Source organism: Hyperolius riggenbachi, chromosome 12, assembly GCF_040937935.1.
Source record: "Hyperolius riggenbachi isolate aHypRig1 chromosome 12, aHypRig1.pri, whole genome shotgun sequence".
Taxonomy (NCBI): Eukaryota; Metazoa; Chordata; class Amphibia; order Anura; family Hyperoliidae; genus Hyperolius; species Hyperolius riggenbachi.
The window spans coordinates 20,144,895-20,172,828 of record NC_090657.1 but is presented as its reverse complement, the minus strand read 5'-3'; the positions used below and the strand labels follow the sequence as shown (position 1 = coordinate 20,172,828).

The 27,934-nt window shown below is 47.4% G+C and overlaps 1 protein-coding gene across 5 annotated transcripts in view; it reads right to left on the bottom strand.

The window, feature by feature from the left end:
- RGS9 (regulator of G protein signaling 9) overlaps positions 1-27,934 on the bottom strand; it is a 224,586-nt gene that overhangs the window by 154,683 nt on the left and 41,969 nt on the right. For 3 of the 5 annotated variants that reach the window (XR_011025387.1, XM_068264023.1, XM_068264024.1), the window contains exon 1: positions 2,341-2,494. The exons of the other annotated variants lie outside the window; for them this stretch is intronic. Coding sequence is in view for 2 of the 3 variants with exons in the window: in XM_068264023.1 (XP_068120124.1) it covers positions 2,341-2,403 (63 nt within the window). In the remaining variant the exon portion in view is untranslated. Of the gene's footprint in view, positions 1-2,340; positions 2,495-27,934 lie in introns of those variants that run through there. 5 annotated transcript variants of the gene reach the window in all.

Here is a 27,934-nt window from a genome sequence, read left to right as displayed (position 1 = left end):
CCCAACTTTTAATCAACTTTACGCTGAATTCTGATCAAGAACATGAAGGTGGAAGGCTTGATTGATACGCTCCAACCAATTTCTGGCCAGAAGTAACTAATAGTTTGTAACATTGGGCTACTATTGACCTGTGTATATACCATCTAGTGTTAATGGTGTTAGCCTACTTAAGGGACGCAGCAGGAAACCTCATAAGGAAACCCAGCTAATGTGATTGGGTTAGCAGCCCCCTCTCTAGTATTTTTGGGTTTGAGACTATGCCCACACTATTTAGCCAATCACAATGCTTTGTGATGTAGAGGGTGCTGTGGACTGAGAACTGTATCCCTATAAGGTTTCCTGCTGGGTCCCCTAATATAGACTAGTGCCTAATCCGGTTCCTAGTCACCTAAAACCGATATTTCTGTTAGGTAATCCATACCCAGTGTTCTCCCCAGAATTTTTTTTCCCAGTCGGGTGGCATGAAATAGTAGCCGGGTGGCATGAAAAAGCAGCCGGGTGGGGCGAGATGAAAATGCAGGGCAACTCTGCTTACAGCATAGGAGGAGGTGAGGAGGTGAGCCGATGACAGCCGGGTGGTCACCAAATCTAGCTGGGTGGAGCACCCGGCTAAAAGACCCTGGGGAGAACACTGTATACCCACTATGCAGCTTTCCCGACGACTGGTGATGTTTTGAGCGACGATTGATCATTTTTCACAATCTTAAGACGTGAGTACAGATGCGCAATCACACAAACGAAATTCAGCGACATGGAGCAAAAGCAACCATCAAATCTCAGATCTTTAAGATCTCCTATGACTCCTCGCAAAGTATCGCGATCGCTTGACTTGTGTAACGCCTTACATACTTAACAGCAGCAGGATTGATCGGGGAACGCTCGTCGTCAAGGGATATTGCTGGATCCATCTTCCTATGTCGCTATGGTGAATATTCGGCATTAGGTGTCTAGAGGAGGGCTCTGGGTTGTCTGCTGTAGTTGCGTCTCATAGGTGGCTTAAAGGACAACTGAAGTGAGTAAACTATGGAGACTGACATATTTATTTCCTTTTACATACAAGTTGCCCGGCAGCTCTGCTGATCTATTTGGCTGCAGTAGTGTCTGGATAACACCAGAAACAAGCATGCAGCTAATGTTGTCAGATCTGACAATAATATCAGAAACACCTGATATGCTGCATGCTTCCTCAGGGTCTATGGCTAAAAAGTATTAGAGGCAGAGGATCAGCAGGGCTGCCAGGTAACTGGTATTGCTTAAAAGGAAATAAATATGGCTGCCTCCGTATCACTCTCGTTACAGTTGTCCTTTAAATCTCCAAAATTCACCAAAGGTGAAACTGGACCTCGCAGACTATGGTAGAAATACCTTTTTTGCCTAAATTATACCTATAAGCATCTCTGTTGGTTGTTGGACTCTTCCACAACAAGATTACCTTAAAGGGAACCTAAACAGAGGGCTATGGATGTTTCCTTTTGAACAATACCAGTTGCCTGGCAGTCCTGCTGATCTCCTTGGCTGCAGTAGTGACTAAATCACACACCTGATGCAGCAAATCCAGTCTGACTTCAGTCAGAGCACCTGATCTGCATGCTTGTTGAGGGGCTGTGGCTAAAAGTATTAGAGACAAAGGAGAGTCAGGCAACTGGTATTATTTAAAAGGAAAAAATACATATCCTGCTCAGTTTAGGTTCCCTTTAATAAACGAACTAAAACACAGATGAGCTTAAAAACCCAAAGCACACCAGTCTGACCACAAACCCTGACCTCTGATTGTATCAACATAAACAGGAGACATACTACAACCCAGATCTACAGCAGAAAGAAACGCAATAGTAAGAGTAAACAGCCTGAGATTATACAGGGCATGGGATCAGCAGTAAGTACAGAAGGCAGTCACCTGTTACACTGTGTAATGCATTAACACCACATATAAAATGTGCAAAATACTATCTCCAGCACACTGTAACCCAGAGGCAGCAGCAAACATACACATCACAGGGACAGCACAGACAGGACACACACTGCATTACAGAAACAGGGATTCCCAACAGTGTGTATTTGTAGCTCATAGCCAGACATAATATAGATGAGCAGCACAGAAGCAGGCTGCTAATTAAACAGCACAGACTACACTGTGCAGAGCGCTCTGCCAATGCTTGTATACAGATATACAGTGTATCCTCAGCATGCAAACAGGGTATACAAGTATATACTGCACACATAAATGCAGCAGAAATAACTGCAAGGTGTGTGCAAGGCAAGCCTGTACACACACCATACATGACACACACACTGCACACCTGCAGACACATCTACACACACTATGCTCACACTAATTACCTTTTTCAGGAATGCCATCCTGGGCCTGTAGTGCTGGCCCTGGTCTAGGTGTTTGACAGTCATGTTTGGATGGAAACAGATAGCAGCACACACAGCAGACACACACAGGTTGTGGTGGGCTCAGGGATTCTGCTCCACTCTCCCAGCACAGGATCCTCCAACCAGCAAGCCAATCAGGAGCAGCACGACAGCTGCTCTCATTTACATTGGGCTGCTGAGTAGCTGCGGCGCCGAGTGCGGCCATCAGAGGGCAGCAGAGTAGCTGGTAACAGAAACTACAGTATTACTTTTTTCTTTAGAACGGTCACTTTACCAGGTGTCCACTAGGGGGAGCTGCACACGTTCTATTAACCCTTCAGCTAGACGGCAGGTCATAGACGTAAACAATAGTAATCATAAAGATAATGATACGCATTTTCAGCTAATCACATCATTCTCTTCACCAGAGAAGTGTTTATACACGAATGTCTTTATTACATCTATACAGCTCTGACATATTCCACAGTGCTGTCTGATTCATTCTCATCCATCTCTGCAGCAGAGGAGCTTACACTCTAATGTTCACACTCACACTACTACATGTCTAAAGCTCTGGCATATAGCACAGCGCTGTACAGAGGTCACTGATCCATGGCTGTTTGGTTGAAGGGGTGACACAGACAGAGTGGGCTGCAGACAGAACACAGTGGAGGGGCGACAGAGAGTGGGCTGCAGACAGGACACAGCGAAAGGGCGACACAGAGAGTGGGCTGCAGACAGGACACAGCGAAAGGGCGACACAGAGAATGAGCTGCAGACAGGACACAGCGAAAGGGCGACACAGACAGAGTGGGCTGCAGACAGGACACAGCGAAAGGGCGACACAGAGAGTGGGCTGCAGACAGGACATAGCGAAAGGGCGACACAGAGAGTGGGCTGCAGACAGGACACAGCGAAAGAGCGACACAGAGTGGGCTGCAGACAGGACACAGCGAAAGGGCGACACAGAGACTGGGCTGCAGACAGGACACAGCGAAAGGGCGACACAGAGAGTGGGCTGAAGACAGGACACAGCGAAAGGGCGACACAGAGAGTGGGCTGAAGACAGGACACAGCGAAAGGGCGACACAGAGAATGGGCTGCAGACAGGACACAGCGAAAGGGCGATACAGACAGAGTGGGCTGCAGACAGGACACAGCGAAAGGGCGACACAGAGAATGAGCTGCAGACAGGACACAGCGAAAGGGCGACACAGACAGAGTGGGCTGCAGACAGGACACAGCGAAAGGGCGACACAGAGAGTGGGCTGCAGACAGGACATAGTGAAAGGGCGACACAGAGAGTGGGCTGCAGACAGGACACAGCGAAAGAGCGACACAGAGTGGGCTGCAGACAGGACACAGCGAAAGGGCGACACAGAGACTGGGCTGCAGACAGGACACAGCGAAAGGGCGACACAGAGAGCGGGCTGAAGACAGGACACAGCGAAAGGGCGACACAGAGAATGGGCTGCAGACAGGACACAGCGAAAGGGCGATACAGACAGAGTGGGCTGCAGACAGGACACAGCGAAAGGGCGATACAGACAGAGTAGGCTGCAGGCAGGACACAGCGAAAGGGCGACACAGAGAGCGGGCTGAAGAAAGGACACAGCGAAAGGGCGACACAGACAGAGTGGGCTGCAGACGGGACACAGCGAAAGGGCGACACAGAGAATGGGCTGCAGACAGGACACAGCGAAAGAACGACACAGAGAATGGGCTTCAGACAGGACACAGGGAAAGGGCGATACAGACAGAGTGGGCTGCAGACAGGACACAGCAAAAGGGCGATACAGACAGAGTGGGCTGCAGACAGGACACAGCGAAAGGGCGATACAGACAGAGTGGGCTGCAGACAGGACACAGCGAAAGGGCGACACAGACAGAGTGGGCTGCAGAGAGGACACATCGAAAGGGCGACACAGAGAGCGGGCTGAAGACAGGACACAGCGAAAGGGCGACACAGACAGAGTGGGCTGCAGATAGGACACAGCAAAAGGGCGATACAGAGAGCGGGCTGCAGACAGAACACATCGAAAGGGCGACACAGAGAGCGGGCTGAAGACAGGACACAGCGAAAGGGCGACACAGACAGAGTGAGCTGCAGACGGGACACAGCGAAAGGGCGACACAGAGAATGGGCTGCAGACAGGACACAGCTAAAGGGCGAAACAGACAGAGTGGGCTGCAGACAGAACACAGCGAAAGGGCGATACAGACAGAGTGGGCTGCAGACAGGACACAGCAAAAGGGCGATACAGACAGAGTGGGCTGCAGACAGGACACAGCGAAAGGGCGACACAGAGAGCGGGCTGAAGACAGGACACAGCGAAAGGGCGACACAGACAGAGTGGGCTGCAGACGGGACACAGCGGAAGGGCGACACAGAGAATGGGCTGCAGACAGGACACAGCGAAAGAGCGACACAGACAGAGTGGGCTGCAGACAGGACACAGCGAAAGGGCGATACAGAGAGTGGGCTGCAGACAGGACACAGCGAAAGGGCGACACAGACAGAGTGGGCTGCAGACAGGACACTTTGAAAGGGCGACACAGACAGAGTGGGCTGCAGACAGGACACAGCGAAAGGGCGACACAGACAGAGTGGGATTGCAGACAGGACACAGCGAAAGGGTGACACAGAGAGTGGGCTGCAGACAGGACACAGCAAAAGGGTGACACAGACAGAGTGGGCTGCAGACAAGACACAGCAAAAGGGTGACACAGACAGAGTGGGCTGCAGACAGGACACAGCGAAAGGGCGACACATACAGAGTGGGCTGCAGACAGGACACAGCGAAAGAGTGACACAGAGAGTGGGCTGCAGACAGGACACAGCGGAGGGGCGACACAGAGAGTGGGCTGCAGACAGGGCACAATGGAGGGGCGACACAGACGGAGTGTGCTGCTGACAGGACACAGTGGAGGGGCGACACAGAGAGTGGGCTGCAGACAGGACACAGCAAAAGGGCGATACAGACAGTGTGGGCTGCAGACAGGACACAGCGAAAGGGCAACACAGAGAATGGGCTGCAGACAGGACACAGCGAAAGAGCGACACAGAGAGTGGGCTGCAGACAGGACACAGCGAAAGGGTGAAACAGGCAGAGTGGGTTGCAGACAGGACACAGCGAAAGGGCGACAGAGAGTGGGCTGCAGACAAGACACTTTGAAAGGGTGACACAGACAGAGTGGGCTGCAGACAGGACACAGCGAAAGGGTGACACAGAGAGTGGGCTGCAGACAGGACACAGCAAAAGGGTGACACAGACAGAGTGGGCTGCAGACAAGACACAGCAAAAGGTTGACCCAGACAGAGTGGGCTGCAGACAGGACACAGCGAAAGGGCGACACAGACAGAGTGGGCTGCAGACAGGACACAGCGAAAGGGTGACACAGAGAGTGGGCTGCAGACAGAACACAGTGGAGGGGCCATACAGAGAGTGGGCTGCAGACAGGACACAGCGAAAGGGCGACACAGACAGAGTGGGCTGCAGACAGGACACAGCGAAAGGGTGACACAGACAGAGTGGGCTGCAGACAGGACACAGCGAAAGGGTGACACAGACAGGACACAGTGAAGGGAAGACACATAAAAAGTAGGCTGCAGACAGGACAAAGTGGAGGGGCAACACAAACAGAGTAGGCTGCAGGCAGCACACAGCACACAGTGAAGTGGTGACACAGACAGAGTGGGCTGCAGACAGCAGTGAAGGGGTGACACAGACAGAGTGGGCTGCAGACAGTACACAGTGAAGTGGTGACACAGACAGAGTGGGCTGCAGACAGCAGTGAAGGTGTGACACAGACAGAGTGGGCTGCAGACAGCAGTGAAGGGGTGACACAGACAGAGTGGGCGGCAGACAGCAGTGAAGGGGTGACACAGACAGAGTGGGCGGCAGACAGCAGTGAAAGGGTGACACAGACAGAGTGGGCTGCAGACAGTACACAGTGAAGTGGTGACACCGACAGAGTGGGCTGCAGACAGCACACAGTAAAGTGGTGACACCGACAGAGTGGGCTGCAGACAGCAGTGAAGGGGTCACACAGACAGAGTGGGCTGCAGACAGCACACAGTGAAGTGGTGACACCGACAGAGTGGGCTGCAGACAGCAGTGAAGGGGTGACACAGACAGAGTGGGCTGCAGACAGCAGTGAAGGGGTGACACAGACAGAGTGGGCTGCAGACAGCACACAGTGAAGGGGTGACACAGACAGAGTGGGCGGCAGACAGCACACAATGAAGGGGTGACACAGACAGAGTGGGCTGCAGACAGGACACAGCGAAAAGGCGACACAGACAGAGTGGGCTGCAGACAGCAGTGAAGGGGTGACACAGACAGAGTGGGCTGCAGACAGCAGTGAAGGGGTGACACAGACAGAGTGGGCTGCCGACAGTACACAGTGAAGGGGTGACACAGACAGAGTGGGCTGCAGACAGTACACAGTGAAGTGGTAACACCGACAGAGTGGGCTGCAGACAGTACACAGTGAAGTGGTGACACCGACAGAGTGGGCTGCAGACAGCAGTGAAGGGGTCACACAGACAGAGTGGGCGGCAGACAGGACACAGCGAAAGGGCGACACAGAGAGTGGGCGGCAGACAGTACACAGGAAGGGGTGACACAGACAGAGTGGGCTGCAGACAGCAGTGAAGGGGTGACACAGACAGAGTGGGCTGCAGACAGCAGTGAAGGGGTGACACAGACAGAGTGGGCTGCAGACAGCAGTGAAGGGGTGACAGTGGACAACTTGCTCTGCACAAGTACTACTGTATATAGTGCAATCCATATATTGTATTTATATATTGTAAATTCCATATACAACACATTCACAGATAGATTAAAGAAGAAAGGCATTCATATAGAAACCCACCAGCACCAAAAATAATAAAACCATAAAAAGGCTCAAATTCCCTACAAATTAAGAATATGGAGAGACCCTAAAATGTATCTCCACTTTCACAGATAAGTATAAAGCTATTCCCTCCTAGACAGCTGTATGCAGAGCAGCAATGCTCCTAATTTGCTCCCTTCCCCTGTGAGCCTCCATCATCAGTGCAATCCATTTATTGTATTTTCATCTTATACATTCCATTCATAGATAGAGAAGAAAGACACCCATATGGATACCCAGCAGCACCAAAATAATCATAATAAAACTATAAAAAGGGACAACCTCCCTCAGCGGCGCTTTAAGCAATCACCTGGAGCGCTATCATAGGCAAGGAGCGCGGTACTGCGCACTCCATTACTGAGCCCCATCTGCCGCCCCAGAGGCACCCAGTGACCCCGCCACACCCTTAGTAGCACCCAGTGGCCTCTGCAGCAAGTGGAGTGGCAGTGGAAATTCCTTCCCAAGCACAAAGATTACCTGACCTAGCCCACTCCCTCCCACTGATAACCGGGATATGTGTGTGGCTGTACTGCATTGTTATAAAAGTCTTATGCACCTCTGCCCTGCCTGCAATAAGACATTTCTCATTTTTCACTGCTATTTTATTTTATATTCTTATATAGTCACCAGGGAGGATATGAGTGCTGAACAAAGCTCAGGCCACTCTCACTTTCATAAAACCTAGAAGGTAAGTGCAAGACAGCTGGCAGTATGATTGAGTATTAGAACTGCTCCTACTAATCATCAAAATCTAACATTAGAAGATAGCACAATACACTGTGGGGGACATTTATCAAGAGTGTCTGAGACAAAATATTGGTAGGTTTTTAGAAATACGTGCAGAACTGTCTCAGACATCCTAAGAAATCACTAAATTGTGAAGATTCCTTCTTAAACTATAAGGAAAAGGAGGAGTTAGGAAGGTCTCTCAGGCAGTGCAGTGTGTGAGGGGAAATTGCTGTTGCTGAGGTAACCAACACCTCTGCTGTCAGCAGGCTCTGAGTGAGGGGGAGGAGCCCTTCACAAATCACATCTAGCCTGCACTGCTGCACTATCTGGAGAACTGCTATGAAGCATTTCTTAATCTGCAGCAGTTTAGGGATGAATCTGCACTTTTCTTAACTGTAGTGCAGCTCTAGAAATCCACGCTAAACTGTCACCAATAAGTAGGATTTGAAAAGTTTCTTATTATCATGCAGAACAGTTCCTCTGCTGGTTAGAACAGTTTTAAAAGAAAAAACTGTCAGTAATGCTTTGATAAATCTGGCCCACTTAGTCACACAGCCTCAGAGATGGGTTAAGATGTAATGGGGCCCAAGGCAAGGTAGTAGATTGGGGCCCCCTTGTGTACTTTTTGGTAAGCTGAAGTAGCCAGTGGTCAGTGACGATGGCAGGTGGGTCTCTTGACTTCCACCAGGCCCCAGGCACCTGCCTAAGTTTCCTGTGGATGATCCTGCTCTGCATAGCCCTAATGGGAACACATTCTCAAAAGTCCCAGTATGATATTCAGAAACATCACAATGTTCACTTGGTTCTCCTATGTAGGCAAGTTATCCTCAGTGTAGCAGCTCATACATAACAGCAGGCCCGGATTTACATCACAGGAGCCTATAGGCACAGATGTCCTGGCACCTTAGACTTCAACCTCCATCAACCTAAAAACCCCTGCCGAACTCCACTGCAAGTGTGCTGGCTGGCCTAGCGGTCACTTCTCCCTAACTTACCTTGCCCATCATAGGTAGCTACAGGTGCCCCTTAGTATTAGGTAGCCAGAGGTACCCTCAGTATTAAGTAGCTAGAGGTTCCCCCAAGTATTAGGTAGCTAGAGGTACTCCTGACTGAAGGGAGATCTCTGGAGTGCCGAGCGCTGGGGGAGTAACCTCTCATTTACACTCTCATCAGGACTCTGCATAGTGAATGAGGGAGGGAGGCGCTCTAGGATGGGAGTGAGCCGCCTTTCCATCCCCAGGCGCCTGTAGGCACATGCCTACAGTGCCTTATGGTAAATTCAGCCCTGCATAAGAGGGTCACCACTATCCACAACCTCTGGAAACGGACTCAACAAATATCCAAAGTTCTAAGGAGAAGTCAGCACACCATCCACTTGTTCATGGGTGCTTGACGAAGTGACGTAGGCAGTGTCACAAAGAAGTCCAGACTGCAAGGATCGTCAGCACACCAATTTTCAAAAACACATAAAATTTATTGTGCCAGTTTCCACAGGTATCCAGACCCCCAATCAGGTCTATTTACACTCTAAGGCCATCCCCCACCACCATGGCTCCAATATCTGTTAAGCTTGGAGGTGTAATCTCCACAGTCAGCATACAACACATAAGCTGACGTGAAGGAGGTACACACACCAGCACAAGGGATCAGGATATCCCCAGTTTAGTGGAGGAGAGGACTGACTCCAATAGGAGATTGTGGTGCACAGAGCCGGTGCAGATCCGAACAGCCACAAACAACACTTTCGTAATAACGTCTCAGCGCAAAGTAGCGCTGAGCGCATAAACCAGGACTGAGGAGATCAGAACAAGTAGACAGAATGAACGCTTGCTAGCTAGCGGCTACTTAGCGACAGCAAGCGTCCAAAACCAGACAGACTGGAATGAGGCAGCCAATGCGTTGCGGCGATGGCGTGCCTCACAAAGACAGGACAGGATAGTCAGAAAATAGCAGGATCAAGATAGATGAACGTAACACAGATAAATATACAATAAGTATGATTTCCTAGCGTATTACAATTACAGCTATCAATGAAACTATTCGTAACGTCTGACTAACATATGTATATATCGGCAATGAACCGATATATGACATAAGCAGGAACTCTGACTAAGACTGGAGTAATACAGGGAACAGGACTCAGAAGGATTCGCTATCTCTTCGCAGAGATGAACGCAATCCACAAACAGGACCAGGAACAGGATAACTAGCTCAGCGTGCTGGAACGCTAACTAACGGAACACAGGATATAAACAGTTCGTGTACGTATATATCAGCGACACTGATGTATCAACGTAACACGAATACAAGGAAAATAATAAACGTGCAAGTATGCGTATATATTGGCGATGAACCAATATATGACACAAGACAAGCAAAGTAACAACTTCTAGAAACAAGAGCAGAACTAGGAGGTCTCGCTGACCCCTTCGCAGGAGTCAGCGCAGTCCACACGGATTAGGAACGAGGTGGGGCACGGGCAGAGTAACAGATAGAATCTGAGACTATGGTAGCCCATGAGACATTGCAGGAAGCAGTTCTTTATACTGAGGTCATCCAATGGGAGCAGACCTGCAGATTCCCACACAAGTGAATGGTAATTAATCACAGGCTGATAGCAGGAAAAGGCAGACAATGATATGCAGCCTGCAGGAAAGGGACTGCCCCTCCACTGCAGCAGACAATGTTTGTTTACACAAGAGCATGTTAAACTGTCATTAATTTCAGAGTGACTGCAGATGGAATCAGCAACTAGTTTAAGTGCAAACCAAACTATGCAAGAAAATGCATGTAATGACATCAGAACTGCTTGGGTTACAATACCACTGCAGCCAGCAGTAAACGCTGCAGACATGATCATAACATTACCCCCCCCCCCCCTTAAAAGCGGATACCAGACGCTTTTCGAAACTGAAATTCCCAACAAAACAATCTGACTGATAATTCATGATGACCGGGACAGCCCGGCAAGACCAAATTCCAGAATCAGTCCCCACAAGACTTAACCCATCAGAACCAGAACCTACAAAACCATGGCTGTCAGCACTACAAGCCTCAGTGTGATACCCATCAGAACCACGACTTCCAGAGAAAAGCCCCCAGAAACTCTCTGAGCGATACCCACCGCCTTCCCGGGACTGTCCAAAAACGCCAAAGCCTTTGCAATGCCCACCGGAACTGTCCCTACCAACACAAAACCCACCGTTGAACCAGTCCAAGGTACCAGGACAAGTTTCCTCAGAGATCTCCCAGAACACTTGGAAGCTCCAAAGAGATCCCCACAGGTCAGAACGCCCCTTAGGCTCACATGGAGAACCATCAAGAACCCCTATGGAACCCAGGGCAACTCTAGAGTCAGGGTCACAAGGACAAACATCAAGATCAGGGTTTTTAGGGACCAAAACCATCTCCGGGCATGCAGGCCAACCGGCAACATCAGAACATGTCTCCACTAGGGAAGCGTGTGAGCACGCCAACACAGACACACTTGGGCACTCTGGCATACGAAGCACATCTGGGCACACCGGCACAAGAGAGACTTCTGGGCATGTCAAGGAACTGCAAACCTCAAAGTCAGTCAAGGTAGGACCGAAACCAGGACTGGGCAAAAAAAATCATCATGACTAGACTTCACAGTTACTGGATTCTCACTAAAAAATGCAGGATCAGACTTAGATGTCTCTGATTCCAGCAAAGTTATTAACAAATCATGTTCAGGGGCATTTACAAGACAGGACAAATCTTCTGATGTATGCACCGAACTAGACAGGGTTCCCACAACTTCTTCTGGACTAGACAGAGACTCATCAAATACACTGGATTGGAGCTCATGAAGGGCTGCAAAACAAGTCAGTAGTGCAGCAATCCCCACTGAACTAGGCAAAACTGAGTAACTCACTGGACAGAAAGGGGACTCAGGAACTTCTGCCATACCGGCCAGAGAACCAGAATTTTCCAGGATACAGGGCTGGGTTTCAGAAACACTCATTAACCCGGACTGAAATTCTGAGATTTCTATTATTTTTTCCAGCGAGTCAGAATTATCCATGTTACAGGGCAAGACTTTTGAAACATTCAGAGGACAGGGCTGGAGTTCCTCGGCTGTTACAACACTGGAGAGGGACTCAACAACATTGGTTAAATCAGACTGTGTACAGGGCAAGGTATCTAACACACTTGCTGACGAGGACAATATTTCAATGGCTTCTGCTTCGCTGGGCAGAAATTCATCAAGTTTTATTAGAGCAGACTGTAATTCCAAAACAGCTGCTAGACAAGTGAATATTACTGCAACACCAACTGAGGTAAGCAGTGCCTCAGACTGCTCTGCTAGAGGGTTTGAAGTATCCAAAGTACTGGGTGAAGCATAAGACTCTGTGACCACAGCTTCACTGGACAGGATCACCGAACAGTCCACACTGCAGGGCAAAACCATGGAAGCACCTGCTGGACAGCATAATGATTCTGTGACCTGAGTTTCATTGGAGAGATCTACTGCACAATTCATAGTACAGGGCAAGTTCACTGGAACATTTTCTGAACACGGTAATAATTCTGCGATTTCGGACTCACATAGCAGACGCTCTGAGTTATTCATGAAACTAGAGTGAGGTGTAGAAACAGGAAGATCAAAACACAATGTTTGCGCATCTAAATCACCATTCAATTGTGAAATTGGAAAATTCAGATGCTGGGGTTCTGAGGATTGCTGGGACTCAGAAACTGATGTAGTGCATCTATTGGCATCTGCTGGATCAGACAGGAGTTGAACTTTATTAACACAGGTAATTTCTGCAGAAGTGTTTGCAGAGACAGGCAAGATTTTTCTGGTGTCTGTTTCACTGAACAAAGACTCATGAGTACTGGCTAGGCTGGACTCAGAAGTCAGCAGGACCTCTGGGTCCTCTGCTGAGAAATTTGTGCAGGGCAAGATTAAGGAAGTATTAGTAATTTCTGTCTTACTGGGATGTAACACTGAGTTATCCATGGTACAGGGTGGAATTACAGGAACTTCAATTTCACACAAAAGGAGCTCTGAATCACTCGCTGAATCAGCCAAAGGTGCTGAAGCAGGCGAGTCCTCAGGAACTGAGGAAGTGGAACAATCTCCACTTGACAGTGTGTCTTCCCTGGTATCAACTGATTGAATCGCATAAAAATCATCCAAAATCATTTTCCACACATCGATCAATGGAGCCACAAAGTCATACCCACACACACCAGTTTTTATTAGGTTATAGGCAGACTTAATGCATGCATTCAATACTAATTCACTTTTTGCACTGTAAAACTGACAAAATGAACTTGCATCTTTCTTCCATTCATAGACCAGGGCTTCCATCTCTCCTTTCTCAAATGGAGGATCCCATGCATATTTAACAGCTGAGCATTCCGGCTGATCATAGTTTGCAAATGTGTTAGTGGCAGAAACATACATTGGGTTATTTAGCAGGTGATTGGCCGATTTCTTATTCCTAAGGATCTCCAGTACCTGTAGCAAGTGTTGAACTGTAGTGTATGCAAATTTCCCTTGCTGCACGAATAAATTGATCTGTTCAATACTCTGTAATATATCTTCATAATCATATTCAGATAATTCATTTAAACAAGAACTTTTATTTTCCCTGGCTAGCAATGAAAATTCATTAGTAGTTTCATAGGTCCATTTGACTCCCCTGAATGGTGATTGAATTTCATTATCTGCTACTGGCGGAGTCTCATTACAGATCTGATGCGCAGTCGCCAAGGGCAACGACTCAGCTGATTGTAACGCTTTTCTTTTGGAGCGTTTACGTTTGGCTTTAGACCCTACTGCCTTAGCAGAAGAAAAGTTATCAGAACAATTATCTGCTTGCTGATTATTTTTGTAGGCAGTAGAAGGAGCAGCTGATTGACAAGCTGCCAGGAGCTTATCAAAAGGGCTAGGCAAATCGGTTTTGCGCAGCCAGTTATGGATCACAAACGCTAGAAATTCCAGTGGTCTCTCTTTTAAATTGGTATGATCCAAGACATCGTAGGCCCACTGAAACAATCTTCCCTTAAATAAAACATAAACTAGCTGGGGGGCCCACGTTGAAACAGGAGTAGCCTGGAGCTCGGGATTGGCCAGGAACCTGGTACATTCAGAAAAAAACTCATTTTCTGTTTCAGAATTGAGTTTTTCAAATTTCTTAAAGGAACAGGAACCATAACAAACAGTGTAATTTTTGCTGGGAACCCCCCCCCCACAATGGGAATTGGTAATGGGGCTACCATAATGTTAAGCTTGGAGGTGTAATCTCCACAGTCAGCATACAACACATAAGCTGACGTGAAGGAGGTACACACACCAGCACAAGGGATCAGGATATCCCCAGTTTAGTGGAGGAGAGGACTGACTCCAATAGGAGATTGTGGTGCACAAAGCCGGTGCAGATCCGAACAGCCACAAACAACACTTTCGTAATAACGTCTCAGCGCAAAGTAGCGCTGAGCGCATAAACCAGGACTGAGGAGATCAGAACAAGTAGACAGAATGAACGCTTGCTAGCTAGCGGCTACTTAGCGACAGCAAGCGTCCAAAACCAGACAGACTGGAATGAGGCAGCCAATGCGTTGCGGCGATGGCGTGCCTCACAAAGACAGGACAGGATAGTCAGAAAATAGCAGGATCAAGATAGATGAACGTAACACAGATAAATATACAATAAGTATGATTTCCTAGCGTATTACAATTACAGCTATCAATGAAACTATTCGTAACGTCTGACTAACATATGTATATATCGGCAATGAACCGATATATGACATAAGCAGGAACTCTGACTAAGACTGGAGTAATACAGGGAACAGGACTCAGAAGGATTCGCTATCTCTTCGCAGAGATGAACGCAATCCACAAACAGGACCAGGAACAGGATAACTAGCTCAGCGTGCTGGAACGCTAACTAACGGAATACAGGATATAAACAGTTCGTGTACGTATATATCAGCGACACTGATGTATCAACGTAACACGAATACAAGGAAAATAATAAACGTGCAAGTATGCGTATATATTGGCGATGAACCAATATATGACACAAGACAAGCAAAGTAACAACTTCTAGAAACAAGAGCAGAACTAGGAGGACTCGCTGACCCCTTCGCAGGAGTCAGCGCAGTCCACACGGATTAGGAACGAGGTGGGGCACGGGCAGAGTAACAGATAGAATCTGAGACTATGGTAGCCCATGAGACATTGCAGGAAGCAGTTCTTTATACTGAGGTCATCCAATGGGAGCAGACCTGCAGATTCCCACACAAGTGAATGGTAATTAATCACAGGCTGATAGCAGGAAAAGGCAGACAATGATATGCAGCCTGCAGGAAAGGGACTGCCCCTCCACTGCAGCAGACAATGTTTGTTTACACAAGAGCATGTTAAACTGTCATTAATTTCAGAGTGACTGCAGATGGAATCAGCAACTAGTTTAAGTGCAAACCAAACTATGCAAGAAAATGCATGTAATGACATCAGAACTGCTTGGGTTACAATACCACTGCAGCCAGCAGTAAACGCTGCAGACATGATCATAACAATATCACAGGACCATGGCAAACCACTTCTTCACACTGTAGCCCAGTAGTATGCAGGAATCACCTCCAAGAAAATGCCTCACTAAATTTATTATAGATAAAAACATTGTACACTCACAGATTCCCAGAAACAATATTGCTTAGAGTTCTTTGGATGGGCTCTCCCGTTTGTTGGGCTCTGGCTGGCCCAAGATGTCCCTCTGTGGATGTAGACTGGCGTGCTAATGATCCACTGCCACCACCCCGGGACACCGTTCAAGTCCCCACGTGTACGTCCGCTCTCAGTTCCACATCCAGACTCCGCCCAAAATCCATGTGTGAATCTGTGAGAGTACAACTTTGTTATCTATAATAAATTTAGTCATGGTTTTACGCTATCTGAGGCATTTTCTTTGAAGTCCTTTCTGCACACTGATGGGCTGTATTGTGAAGAAGTGATTTGCCGTCTGTCCTCACCCCCAGTTTCAGTTTGGCTGAGTTACTGACAGGGGCGTAGCAATAGCCATAAAGGAACTTGTCTTTTCTGGACATCGTGCGGGCATCTTTTTGTCTAAAATAGCCCTAGCAGCCATAGCAACTGCTATGGGGCCCGGGTGAAGAGGGGGCCCAGATGGTACTTGATGTGTTCACACTATTAACTTTGCTTTGTTTCTCCATTCTCTGAGTCTCGCTGCTCATGGACTATACACAGTGTGCATTGTATGAAAATGTAAATTGCCCAGTCAACCCATAGTCATAAGGTAGGGGCTGGCAGCATTGCTCTTGAATGCCTAGATATGATGGTGCCATGAAAATTTTGCTATGGGGCCCCATAATGCCAATTAACCAGAGGATCCAGTTCAAACTCCTAACCCTAACCCACAAAGCTCTCCACAATCTCTTTCCCTGGTACATATCCTCACTAATTTCCAGATACAAACCCAAACGCAATCTCTGATCTGCATATGATCTTCTGTTGTCCTCCTCTAGAATCACCTCCTCCCATTCACACTTACAAGACTTCGCACGCGCTTCACCCCTCATCTGGAATGCCCTCCCACAACACATCCGTCACTCGCCAACCTTTATTACTTTTAAACGCTCTTTAAAAACGTATTTGTTCCGACAAGCATACGCGCTACCTTAGGCCACTACCCTTTGTCCTAAGACCAAATTGCACTCCTATTAGGTATCCTAAAACACACTACCTTTATATATTTTATCGTATACTACCCCCCCCCCCCCCCTCTTGTTTCCCCCCATTCCCTTTATATTGTAAGCTTGCAAGGGCAGGGCTTTCTCCCCTTTTGTGTCTTGGAAATCATTATACATATCACTGTCATTATCACTTCTGTATTTTGTATTCTGTATGCTGTATCTTTTTTTGTATTTTGTCACCAATTATGTATCTTGTATATAAGTGTACACCATTGTCTGTATTATGTACCACGTTTGTTTCTTACTTTGCACAGTGCCACGGAATATGTTGGCGCTTTATAAATCAATAATAATAATCTCTAACAAAGCCACTGGTTACTGAGTTTTGCGGAGATCATGAAACAGTGATTTTGATTGAAATAAAGCAACAGATCTTTCTCAGGTATGTGTGTGCCTGCATGGCATGCGCGCGCGTGTGTGCGTACAGAGAACTGCTTATCCAAAACATCTATATAGGGTTTGAATAAGAAGAGCCGTTAACTGACTTTTTCAGATTTCTATTATTGTGTGGTCACAGAATGAGCATAATAACTCTCACGTTCTTTCCCTCCCATGGCTGTGTCACAAGACAGGACATTAGAAAATTAGATACAATCTTCCAAATGGGGACTGCAACAATAATAGCAGCAATTAGCAGCTTGGCCACAAGATGTCCTCATCTTGTCTGTCTGTTCCTCCCTAGTCCCTACCCCCTTTGGTCTAATGTCCATATTGGCAATTATTAGGCCTCTTTCAGACACAAGGCTGGACTGTGTGCTTGTCAGTTCAGCCACCTGTCTCCTGGTCATGAGTGCCTTTCAGCTGCAATGAAATGCAGCCAAGTGACACGGTATGTAAATCCACGCAGTGGGGTTATCCAGCAGCAAAACAACTCAACTTGTTGTGTCTGAGCATCAGAGGCGGGACAAGGTCCTCCAGCACCCAAGGCTGAGACAGCAAAGTGCGCCCCTCCATCCCTGCCACCCCAGGCGTCACACACTGATTGCTATTAGACTAAGAGGTGCCACAGGGCCCACAACCTCCCCAACACCTTAATATCTAAATGGGCAGCACGGTGGCGTAGTGGTTAGCTCTCTCGCCTTGCAGTGCTGGGTCCCTGGTTCGAATCCCAGCCAGGGCACTATCTGCAAAGAGTTTGTATGTTCTCTCCGTGTCTGCGTGGGTTTCCTCCGGGTACTCCGGTTTCCTCCCACATTCCAAAAACATACAGATAAGTTAATTGGCTCCCCCTAAAATTGGCCCTAGACTACAGTACTTACACTACATAATATAGACATATGGCAATGGTAGGGATTAGATTGTGACAGTTAGTGACAAGACAATATATATATACACTGTACAGCGCTGCGTAATATGTCGGCGCTATATAAATACTAAATAATAATAATAATATCTAGTTATCTGGCTTGCAGTCACTGCCATGTATCCCCTTTTCTTATTTCTTTCTGCTTGAAACACAATTAGGAATGACAGCTGAATGAATTCTGCGCCCCCTCTTACAATGCGCCCTGAGGCTTGAGCCTCTCCAGCCTATGCCTCGGCCCTGCTGAGCATAGCTGTGGCCACGCTCAGATGTGACTTAATACAGTGTCCTGTCCACCTCTCCACAGCCCGTACAGCGTACTAGCAAGTGCCCGGCCGGTGCAGAGGAGCAGCTGACAGATGCTGAATTCTGTTGCCTTTTTCATTTGAGATGGGATATTCCTCCAGTCTGCAGCATACTGCGCTTGCACCTCTCATCGTGCTCCCGCCCCCCGGGAGCTTTCTGTGCCTCTGCAGTGCTACTGCGCAGACGCACAATGCTCCCGACCACAAGAGTGCAATTGGGGCACGCTTGGCTGCATTGTGCCTGCGCCAACTGGCCCTGACTGAAAGACTTTTCGGGGCCAGTTTCAGAAGACCCAGGAAGCGGAGGAGGACGTAGAGGGAGCGATAAGCCTGGATGGGGGCTGGAGGAAGCCCCAGGTATGTATTCATTTTTCCCCCCTCTTCGTCTCAGGTACACTTTAAGGGTATATGAATCATCACATATCTTAAATTCACAGCCTTTAACCTCCTGTGTGAAAAAAGGCCTAATAGTTATTGGGTGTAGCACCTTTCTGTCTAACCGGCCTGGCTAACCCCTGAATGCTGTGTGATGGGTGGAGAGACACATTATGAGTTAGGAATCAATGATTCATGAGTGGAGTGTGGAGGATAAACTACTCACAGGTGGTGTGTGTCAGTAATTGGTGGAGCTTAGAGGGTAAAAGTACTCATTGTTGCAGCATGGAGGGTAAAGGTACTCCCAGTATTCTGTCGGCCACCTTGTTGAGGTCTTGTAGTTTTTGAAGTGTGCCCAACCTTCCTACAAATTGGTAAAAGCCACTAGCAGAAGAAACATCTGAGCTTTTAAAGGTAGTGGCTGGATAGTGTACTGGTTAAGGGCTCTGCCTTTGACATGGGAGACCAGGGTTCAAATCCTGGCTAGGGTCAAGTACCTATTCAGTAAGGAGTTCAAGGCAAGACTCCCTAACATTGCAGGGTGGCCTCTTGAGCGTGTTCCAGTGGTTGCAGCTCTTGAGCACTTTGAGTCCAACAGGAGAAAAGCGCTATACAAATGTTCAGATTATTTATTATTATAAATGGTCACCTCCCTTTAGCAATCAACTAACTTAAGGTTTTTATTTGGCTGAGGAGTATTACAGCCTGTTCTAGAATTGGGGGACTTGATGATATTAAAGGGTTACCCCTTTTTAGTAGAAAAATCTATGTAAAATAAACCTTAAGCAAAAATAAATAACAGTGTTATCAGACACTCGTTAGTCCCTTCTTGTGGCCAACCTGCCACTGTTCTGTCCGCTCCGCACATCTTCGTTGCTCGCGCTTGCGCACAGTGTGACACTTACGCACAGCTGCGTGTAGCAGTCACTGCTGGAAGCGTACTGGGCATGTATGGCTACTAAGGTTTCCGATACCTGCATGCCCAGGAAACATTCGGCTGTGGCTGCTGTGCACAGCCGCAATGGAGCATTATCCATGAAGGTGCACAGAGTGGACAGCACATGCTGGAACCGGTTGGAGATTTGAACGTGGCCTACAACGGCCAAGCAGAGAGGAACCTGGCTACAAAAAGTGTCTGATAACATAAAGAATAAGCAGGTAGCTATTTACATTGATTTTCGTCTAGGTTACACTTAAAGGATTCCTAGATGAATTATGTAATTGATGTACCTCCCTTTGCCTGGCGTCTGTCTTCGTTTAGACGTAAAGCTGCCTGTTCCAAAGTCCTGGTTGGCGCATGCGCAGTGCGTCTGCAAGTGTACATGTGCACACCCGCGGGAAGACATACCTGGCATGCGTGCACTGGGCCAGAGGTCAGCGGGAAGTGGTCAGAAGGTGCCCAAGCAGACATACTGCACATGCGCGCATAGTATGCCTAGGTCAGAGGGCAAGTGCGCCAGCTACATCTTCCCGCGGGAGTGTGCACATACTCCCTTGAACATATTGCCACTGCACTGAACTTGCTGACCAAGACTAAGGTTTAGGACTAAGATATCCTCTAGGCTGGTTTCACACCTGAAACCAGCGTCAGCCAAAAACAGGGCTTCAGGGAACACCACGCTATTGCGCAGTGTTCCCTATCTGGCCACTAGCCAAGCAGGATGTGACGTGCATGTGACGTGCGCTTGCTGTCTCTTCCTGCCTCGGGTATGCAGAAGTGCACGGAAGCTTATTGTTAAAATCCGCTTCCAAGCATACAAGCTGCGACGTCACATCCATGGATATTTACAAATGCACGAGTCGCCATAGACAAACACCACTTCCGGGCTGACGCAGATCACCGCAACTTGACGCAGAGCAGCAGCTATCTTGACCTGCGGCGGGGATGCAGAGATAACGGCACTTCCGTCACGTTGTGCCATACCAGCCCAGTATGAATGTCCCCATAGAAGTTTATTGCACGGTGGTGGGGTGCCCAGGGCCGGCCCTAGACATTTTGCCGCCTGAGGCAAAATTAGAAAAAATCGCCGCCCCCCCCCCAGCCGTGGGGGGGGGGGGGGGCGAGCTGGAGGGGTAGCTGACAGAAAGGGGGTATTGGGCCTAGCGGTGGGGCCTAGCTAAGTAACCAGCGTGCATAAAGATGAAGAGGCAACGGGCGGGGGAATCACTCACCTCTTCTGCGTTCCATCGTGCGCTCCACTGATGTCACTTCCTGCAAGGCCGTCCACTTACAATACAGTGGGCGGCATTGCCGGAAGTGACGTCAGTGGAGCACACGATGGAACGCGGAAGAGGTGAGTGATTCCCCCGCCCGTTGCCTCTTCATCTTTATGCATGCTGGTTACTTAACGCTGGAGGAGGAGCGCAGATCGGGGGACCCAGGCGAGGGAGGGGGGGGGTCCGACCCCCCTCCCCACCGCTAGGCCCAATACCCCCTTTCTGTCAGCTACCCCTCCAGCTCGGTGGGCGGCACCCAGCATCCATGGACAGGTGGGTGCCGCCCCCCCAGATCTGCCGCCTGAGGCAAATGTTTCTCCCCGCCTCATGAGCGGGCCGGCCCTGGGGGTGCCATAAAAATAACACAGACTCGGTGTGAAAGGGCCATTAAAATATATTATCACTATACCAGTCATTTTATAACTGGCTGTTAAGAAATACTGTCTGAATTATGCAGCTGTAGAGATGCTGCCTCTGTGCACACATGCAAAGCTGCAGAGCAGTGCCCAGGTGCCCACCTGTCTAATCACAGTACTCTTCAGTATTGGCTGATGATTTGATAAGGAATACTCTCTTCTCAGGAAAAGCAGAATACAAATTGTTCAAATGTTTAAAAAAGAAACAGTTCTGATGTTTTAACAACACCTTTCAGCACAGGTCTGGTGTAGCAGTTACCTTACAGACTGACAATCTGATCCAAAAACTGATCTACTGCAGGTTGCTTGTTCACACTGCAGGCGTTTTTGTTATTTTTTTCAAGCGCGGGCAATTTTTCAAAATCGCCCAGAGATAGTTCAAATCTAAGCTGTTCAATTTTGATCCGTTTAGATAAGCGGTGCTTGAGCCATTATAGGAAAAACGCGAAAGGCTCACAAAACCGCCTTGTGGAGCGATTGCGTTCGCGTTTTTAAGAATAGATACATTTTATTTATTCTTTTCTGGATCAAAGAGTTCACTTCCTGACTTACGTCAGGGAGTAAATTACCAAAACACTCGGGAAAAATGCGTCGGAAACCGCTAACCACAAAAAAGAATCGCCCACCCAAGCGCCGCGAATCGGAAAGAAAAAGCACCTCAAAATAAGCCCACCGCGGAGCTGGTCAGGCAGGGTGAATGAACCACCCTAAATTAGCAAATCCACCGTAAAAACAATTGTTTCATAGCAAACACCTGCATGCATCGAGTCTACAGTAGACTTCATCTATAAGGTGAGACCATGACTATCTATCTGCTGTCTCTACATTCTTGCTATCTTGTTTCCTAAAACTCAACATGAACTAAATGGAGAATTTTAACATATGCACATGTACCAACTGCATATCAACTATATATGGATTTGTGTAACAAACTTACCTGGTGTGGTCTATGCAAGCTGCTCTGATAGTTTGGAGCAGCTGGAACAAGCTTCCTCTTCCTCTTTGATCAAAGGCATCCCCAGCTTCCCTGTAGATGTGAATCAGAATGATGGCATCCCCGGCTCCCCTGTAGAAGTGGGTCGGCGTGTTGGTTCTGGCAGGACGCCCGCAGCTCAGAGCTGTTTTTATAGGCTGAGGAAGAGTATCTGATGGGGTGTCAGCGGTGATGTCATCAGCTGACCCCTTTTTGCAGGAGGAGCTGTCATTTCTGGGGGCTGGGCTTGTGCTCTGTCTCCTGGGTATTTAAGGCCAGAGTATTCACTTGCTCGTTGGCCTTGATACTAATCAGTTCGCTGGTTCTTGGCCTAGCTAGTGAGGTTCGAGTGCTACATTAATATAGTGTGTAGACGCACAATATATATGTACTCTAGTTAGTCAGTCTTGTATTTTGTAGTTATATTACATATTATCGTAATATATTGAAGTAACATCTTATTGTATATTTATCTGTGTACTGACGTTTGCCTGCCTCTTGACCTCGCTTTTGTCTCGTCCTTCTGTACCACTGCCATCTGATACACGTGTTCGACTCGACCTGTCCCTTACTTCGTTATTGCCTGATCCTTACAATATGACTGACATCTGACTTATGTGTATGACCCTGCCTGTTTATTGACTACGATATTGCCTTGCTACTCTGTACCTCGATCCCTCATACTTTGCGTACGACTACAGCCTGATCCTGATTACGCTTTACGTACTACTGTTTGTGTATACACTTGTACGTTACCTCATCACGTATCAGCGTGATATTATCAAGGCCCCTACCTAAAAATTATGGAGGAGTTTCGAGACCAAATTTTGACGCTCGCAGCTGCTGTTAACCATCTCACTGAGCAAGTTGCCAATCAGCAAACACACTTGACCCAGTTATCTAACACACTCGCTCAAATAAACTTGTCTGCTAATGTCAATAACCAGCAAACTCCTTCACCGGCTACTATGCCAACTGTTATTGAGCCTAAAATGCCGTTACCTGAAAAATGTATGGGTGCACGTTCTGATTTCAGTAACTTCTGTAACAGATGCATTTTGAGGTCAGGTCTAGATCTTCGGGAACGGAGTCCCAGAAGATTACACTGATTAAGACCTTATTGCAGGGTGATTCTCAGACCTGGGCCTATGGATTAGGTCCAGATCATGAAGCTCTCTCCTCAGTTGAGAATTTATTTGATGCCATGGCAATTACAGTGGTTTGCAAAAGTATTCAGCCCCCTTGAAGTTTTTCACATTTTGTCATATTACTGCCACAAACATGAATCCATTTTATTGGAATTTCACATGAAAGACCAATACAAAGTGGTGAACACGTGAGAAGTGGAACGAAAATCATACATGATTCTAAACATTTTTTAAAAAAAATAACTGCAAAGTGAAGTGTGCGTAATTATTCAGCCCCCTTTGGTCTGAGTGCAGTCAGTTGCCCATAAACATTGCCTGATGAGTGCTAATGACTAAATAGAGTGCAACTGTGTGTAATCTAATGTCAGTACAAATACAGGTGCTCTGTGATGGCCTCAGAGGTTGTCTAAGAGAATATTGGGAGCAACAACACCGTGAAGTCCAAAGAACACACAAGACAGGTCAGGGATAAAGTTATTGAGAAATTTAAAGCAGGCTTAGGCTACAAAAAGATTTCCAAAGCCTTGAACATCCCACAGAGCACTGTTCCAGCGACAAGGCCATGCACCTAAACTCACAGGCCGAACAAGGAGAGCGCTGATCAGAAATGCAGGCAAGAGGCCCATGGTGACTCTGGATGAGCTGCAGAGATCTACAGCTCAGGTGGGGGAATCTGTCTATAGGACAACTATTAGTCATGCATTGTACAAAGTTGGCCTTTATGGAAGAGTGGCAAGAAGAAAGCCATTGTTAACAGAAAGCATAAGAAGTCCTGTTTGCAGTTTGCCACAAGCCATGTGGGGACACAGAAAACGTGGAAGAAGGTGCTTTGGTCAGATGAGACCAAAATGGAACTTTTTGGCCAAAATGCAAAATGCTATGTGTAGCAGAAAACTAACACTGCACATCACTCTGAACACACCATCCCCACTGTCAAATATGGTGGTGGCAGCATCAAGCTCTGGGGGTGCTTCTCTTCAGCAGGGACAGGGAAGCTGGTCAGAGTTGATGGGAAGATGGATGGAGCCAAATACAGGGCAATCTTGGAAGAGAACCTCTTGGAGTCTGAAAAAGACTTGAGACTGGAGCGGAGGTTCTCCTTCCAGCAGGACAACGACCCCAAATATAAAGCCAGGGAAACAATGGAATGGTTTAAAACAAAACATATCTATGTGTTAGAATGGCCCAGTCAAAGTTCAGATCTAAATCCAATCGAGAATCTGTGGCAAGATCTGAAAACTGCTGTTCTCAAACACTGTCCATCTAATCTGACTGAGCTGGAGCTGTTTTGCAAAGAAGAATGGGCAAGGATTTCAGTCTCTAGATGTGCAAAGCTGGTAGAGACATACCCTAAAAGACTGGCAGCTGTTTGGAATCATGTATGATTTTCGTTCCACTTTTCACGTGTACACCACTTTGTATTGGTCTTTCACGTGGAATTCCAATAAAATTGATTCATGTTTGTGGCAGTAATATGACAAAATGTGGAAAACTTCAAGGGGGCCGAATAATTTTGCAAACCACTGTGTATATGCTGATCCCAATATTTCAGCCACAGCTGCACGCAATTTACGGGATTTACGTCAGGGTAAATATACAGTTGAAAAATATGCGGCTGAGTTTAGGAAGTGGTCTGTATCAGTCAAATGGGGTGGGGCAGCACTCTTAGACCAATTCCTTTTCGGCCTAGCCGATTCTGTAATCTATGTATTAGTAAGCCATCCTGAGCCTAGGAATCTTGAGGATGCTATTTCTCTGGCCATAAAGGTTGACAGGTGTGTTAGACACCGACGTCAGAGTAAGGTCTATTCCGTCTCAGGGAACCTTAGGTCAAGTAATTCTAATACTGGTGATGAACCCATGCAACTAGGCTTCTCCCGATTGTCGCCTGCGGAGAAGCTTAGGAGGAGGCAGGAAGGATTGTGTATGTATTGTGGGGAGAAAGGTAATTTTGCTCAAACTTGCTCTGCAAAGAAGGCTTCGGAAAACTCCAGCGCCTCGGTGAAGTTGTGGAACTTCACTTGGGAGAGACGTTTTTTCCCCTCAAAATTAAGAAAATTCTGGTACCAGTTATTATACATTGGGGCGATAAGTCGCTTCAGTCTGAGGCCTTTATCGATTCTGGTGCGGCAGGGAACTTCATTGATACCACCTTTGCAACCACTCTGGGTATTCCTGCCATACCTCTGCAGAGCAAGCTTTACGTTACTGCTATTGATGATACGCCATTGCAGACTAAAACTCCCATTACCATTACACCTGAGATTTCTGTTCAAGTTGGAGCTTTACATTATGAAAAAATTCAATTGTATATGCTTAAAATGCTGTCCAGTCCTATCATATTGGGATTACCCTGTTTCAACGTCACAATCCTCATATAGACTGGTGTACAGGTCAACTTACCAAGTGGTCAAATCGTTGTCAGGATAATTGTTTAAGGGGCGTTCCTCTTCCTAGTCTTGAGGTCAAACAGAGTGTTCTACCACAACCTTACATAGATTTTTCTGATGTATTTTCTCCTCAATCAGCTGACAAACTACCACCGCACAGACCTTATGATTGTCCCATTGACCTGTTACCTGGGACCATGCCCCCACGAGGTCATCTTTACAATCTCACAGGCCCTGAAAAAGTAGCAATGAGAGAATACATCAAGGAAAATCTAGGAAAGGGGTTCATTAGACAGTCCACATCACCAGCCGGCGCCGGCTTTTACTTTGTGGAAAAAAAGAATGGTGGACTCCGTACTACAGAGGGTTAAACAAGATTACGGTAAAGAACCGATACCATCTGCCATTAATCGATGGCCTATTCGCTCAGATGTCAGGGGCCAGAATCTTCTCCAAACTTGATTTAAGAAGTGCTTATAATTTGATCAGAATACGCCAAGGGGACGAGCGGAAAACAGCCTTTAATACTCAAGACGGTCACTATGGGTGTATGGTCATGCCCTTTGGACTGTGTAAGGCACCCGCTGTGTTCCAAGACTTTGTAAATGATATATTCAGAGATGTGTTGGGGAGATTTGCTGTCGTCTACTTGGACGACATTCTAATATATTCTAATTCACTGTCTGAGCATCGGGGTCATGTGAGATTTGTTCTGCAGAAGTTGAGGGAAAATTCTTTATTTGCTAAATTTGAGAAATGCCTATTTGAGGTTACACAAGTTCCCTTCCTGGGTTATGTGATTTCTGACAATGGTCTGTCTATGGGCAAGAAAAAATCAGCAGTACTGGATTGGTCACCCCCCAAAGGCCTCAAGGCCATTCAGCGGTTCATTGGCTTTGCTAATTACAATCACAGGTTTATTAAGAATTTCTCCTCTCTGGTTGCCCCTCTAACTGACTTGACAAAGAAAGATGCAGATCCGGTTAATTGGTCTCCGCAGGTGTACAAAGCTTTTTCTGACCTGAAAACAGCTTTTTGCTCTGCTCCCATCCTCACTCACCCTGATGTGAATTTACCCTTTATTGTAGAGGGTGATGCTTCAGAATTGGGTGTGGGAGCTGCTCTTTCTCAGTTTTCCGGCCGGCCGGAAATGTTACATCCCTGTGCCTTCTTTTCCAAGAAATTTACTCCAGCAGAACTCAATTATGATATTGGTGACCGAGAACTGCTGGCTGTTAAAATGGCTTTCTAGGCGTGGAGACACAGATCACAAAAATCTAGAATATATTGAGGGGGCTAAAAGGCTACATCCCAGGCAGGCACAATGGGCATTGTTTTTTTCCCATTTTAATTTTGTAATCGCATATAAACCTGGGTCCAAGAAAGTAAAGGAGGACGCCTTATCCAGAACCTTTGAACCCGAAACGTCTCAGGACGCTCCCCCTAAAAAAGATTGTGCCCACACATTGTGTTTTGGTCGCCACCCACACTCAAGAATTTCCAGCTTTGTATGATACATTACAGCCTTTCCAACAGGTTAGTCCTCCTGAGAAACCCCCTGGAGTTGATTTTGTACCCTTGCATTTACGTCTTCAGATACTTCAAGTATTTCATGATTCTAAATTGGCAGGGCACCCTGGGAGAGGTTAAAACTCTAAATCTTCTGTCTCGTCATGTATGGTGGCCTTCTATTAATAAAGACTGTAAAGCTTTTGTGGTAGCTTGTCTTACTTGTGCCAGAAGTAAAGTGTGCGGGGCGCAGCCCGGGGTCATCTTATGCCAGTACCCTTTCCATCGAGACCTTGGTCCCACCCAGGGCCAGGCCGAGGCATAGGCTGGAGAGGCTCCAGCCTCAGGGCGCAGTGTAGGAGGGGGCGCAGAATTCATTCAGCTGTCATTCCTAATTTTGTTTGAAGCAGAAAGAAATAAGAAAAGGGGATACATGGCAGTGACTGCAAGCCAGATAACTAGATATTAAGGTGTTGGGGAGGTAGTGGGCCCATGGGGGCCTGTTAGTCTAATAGCAATCAGTGTGTGATGGCTGGGGTGGCAGGGATGGAGGGGCAT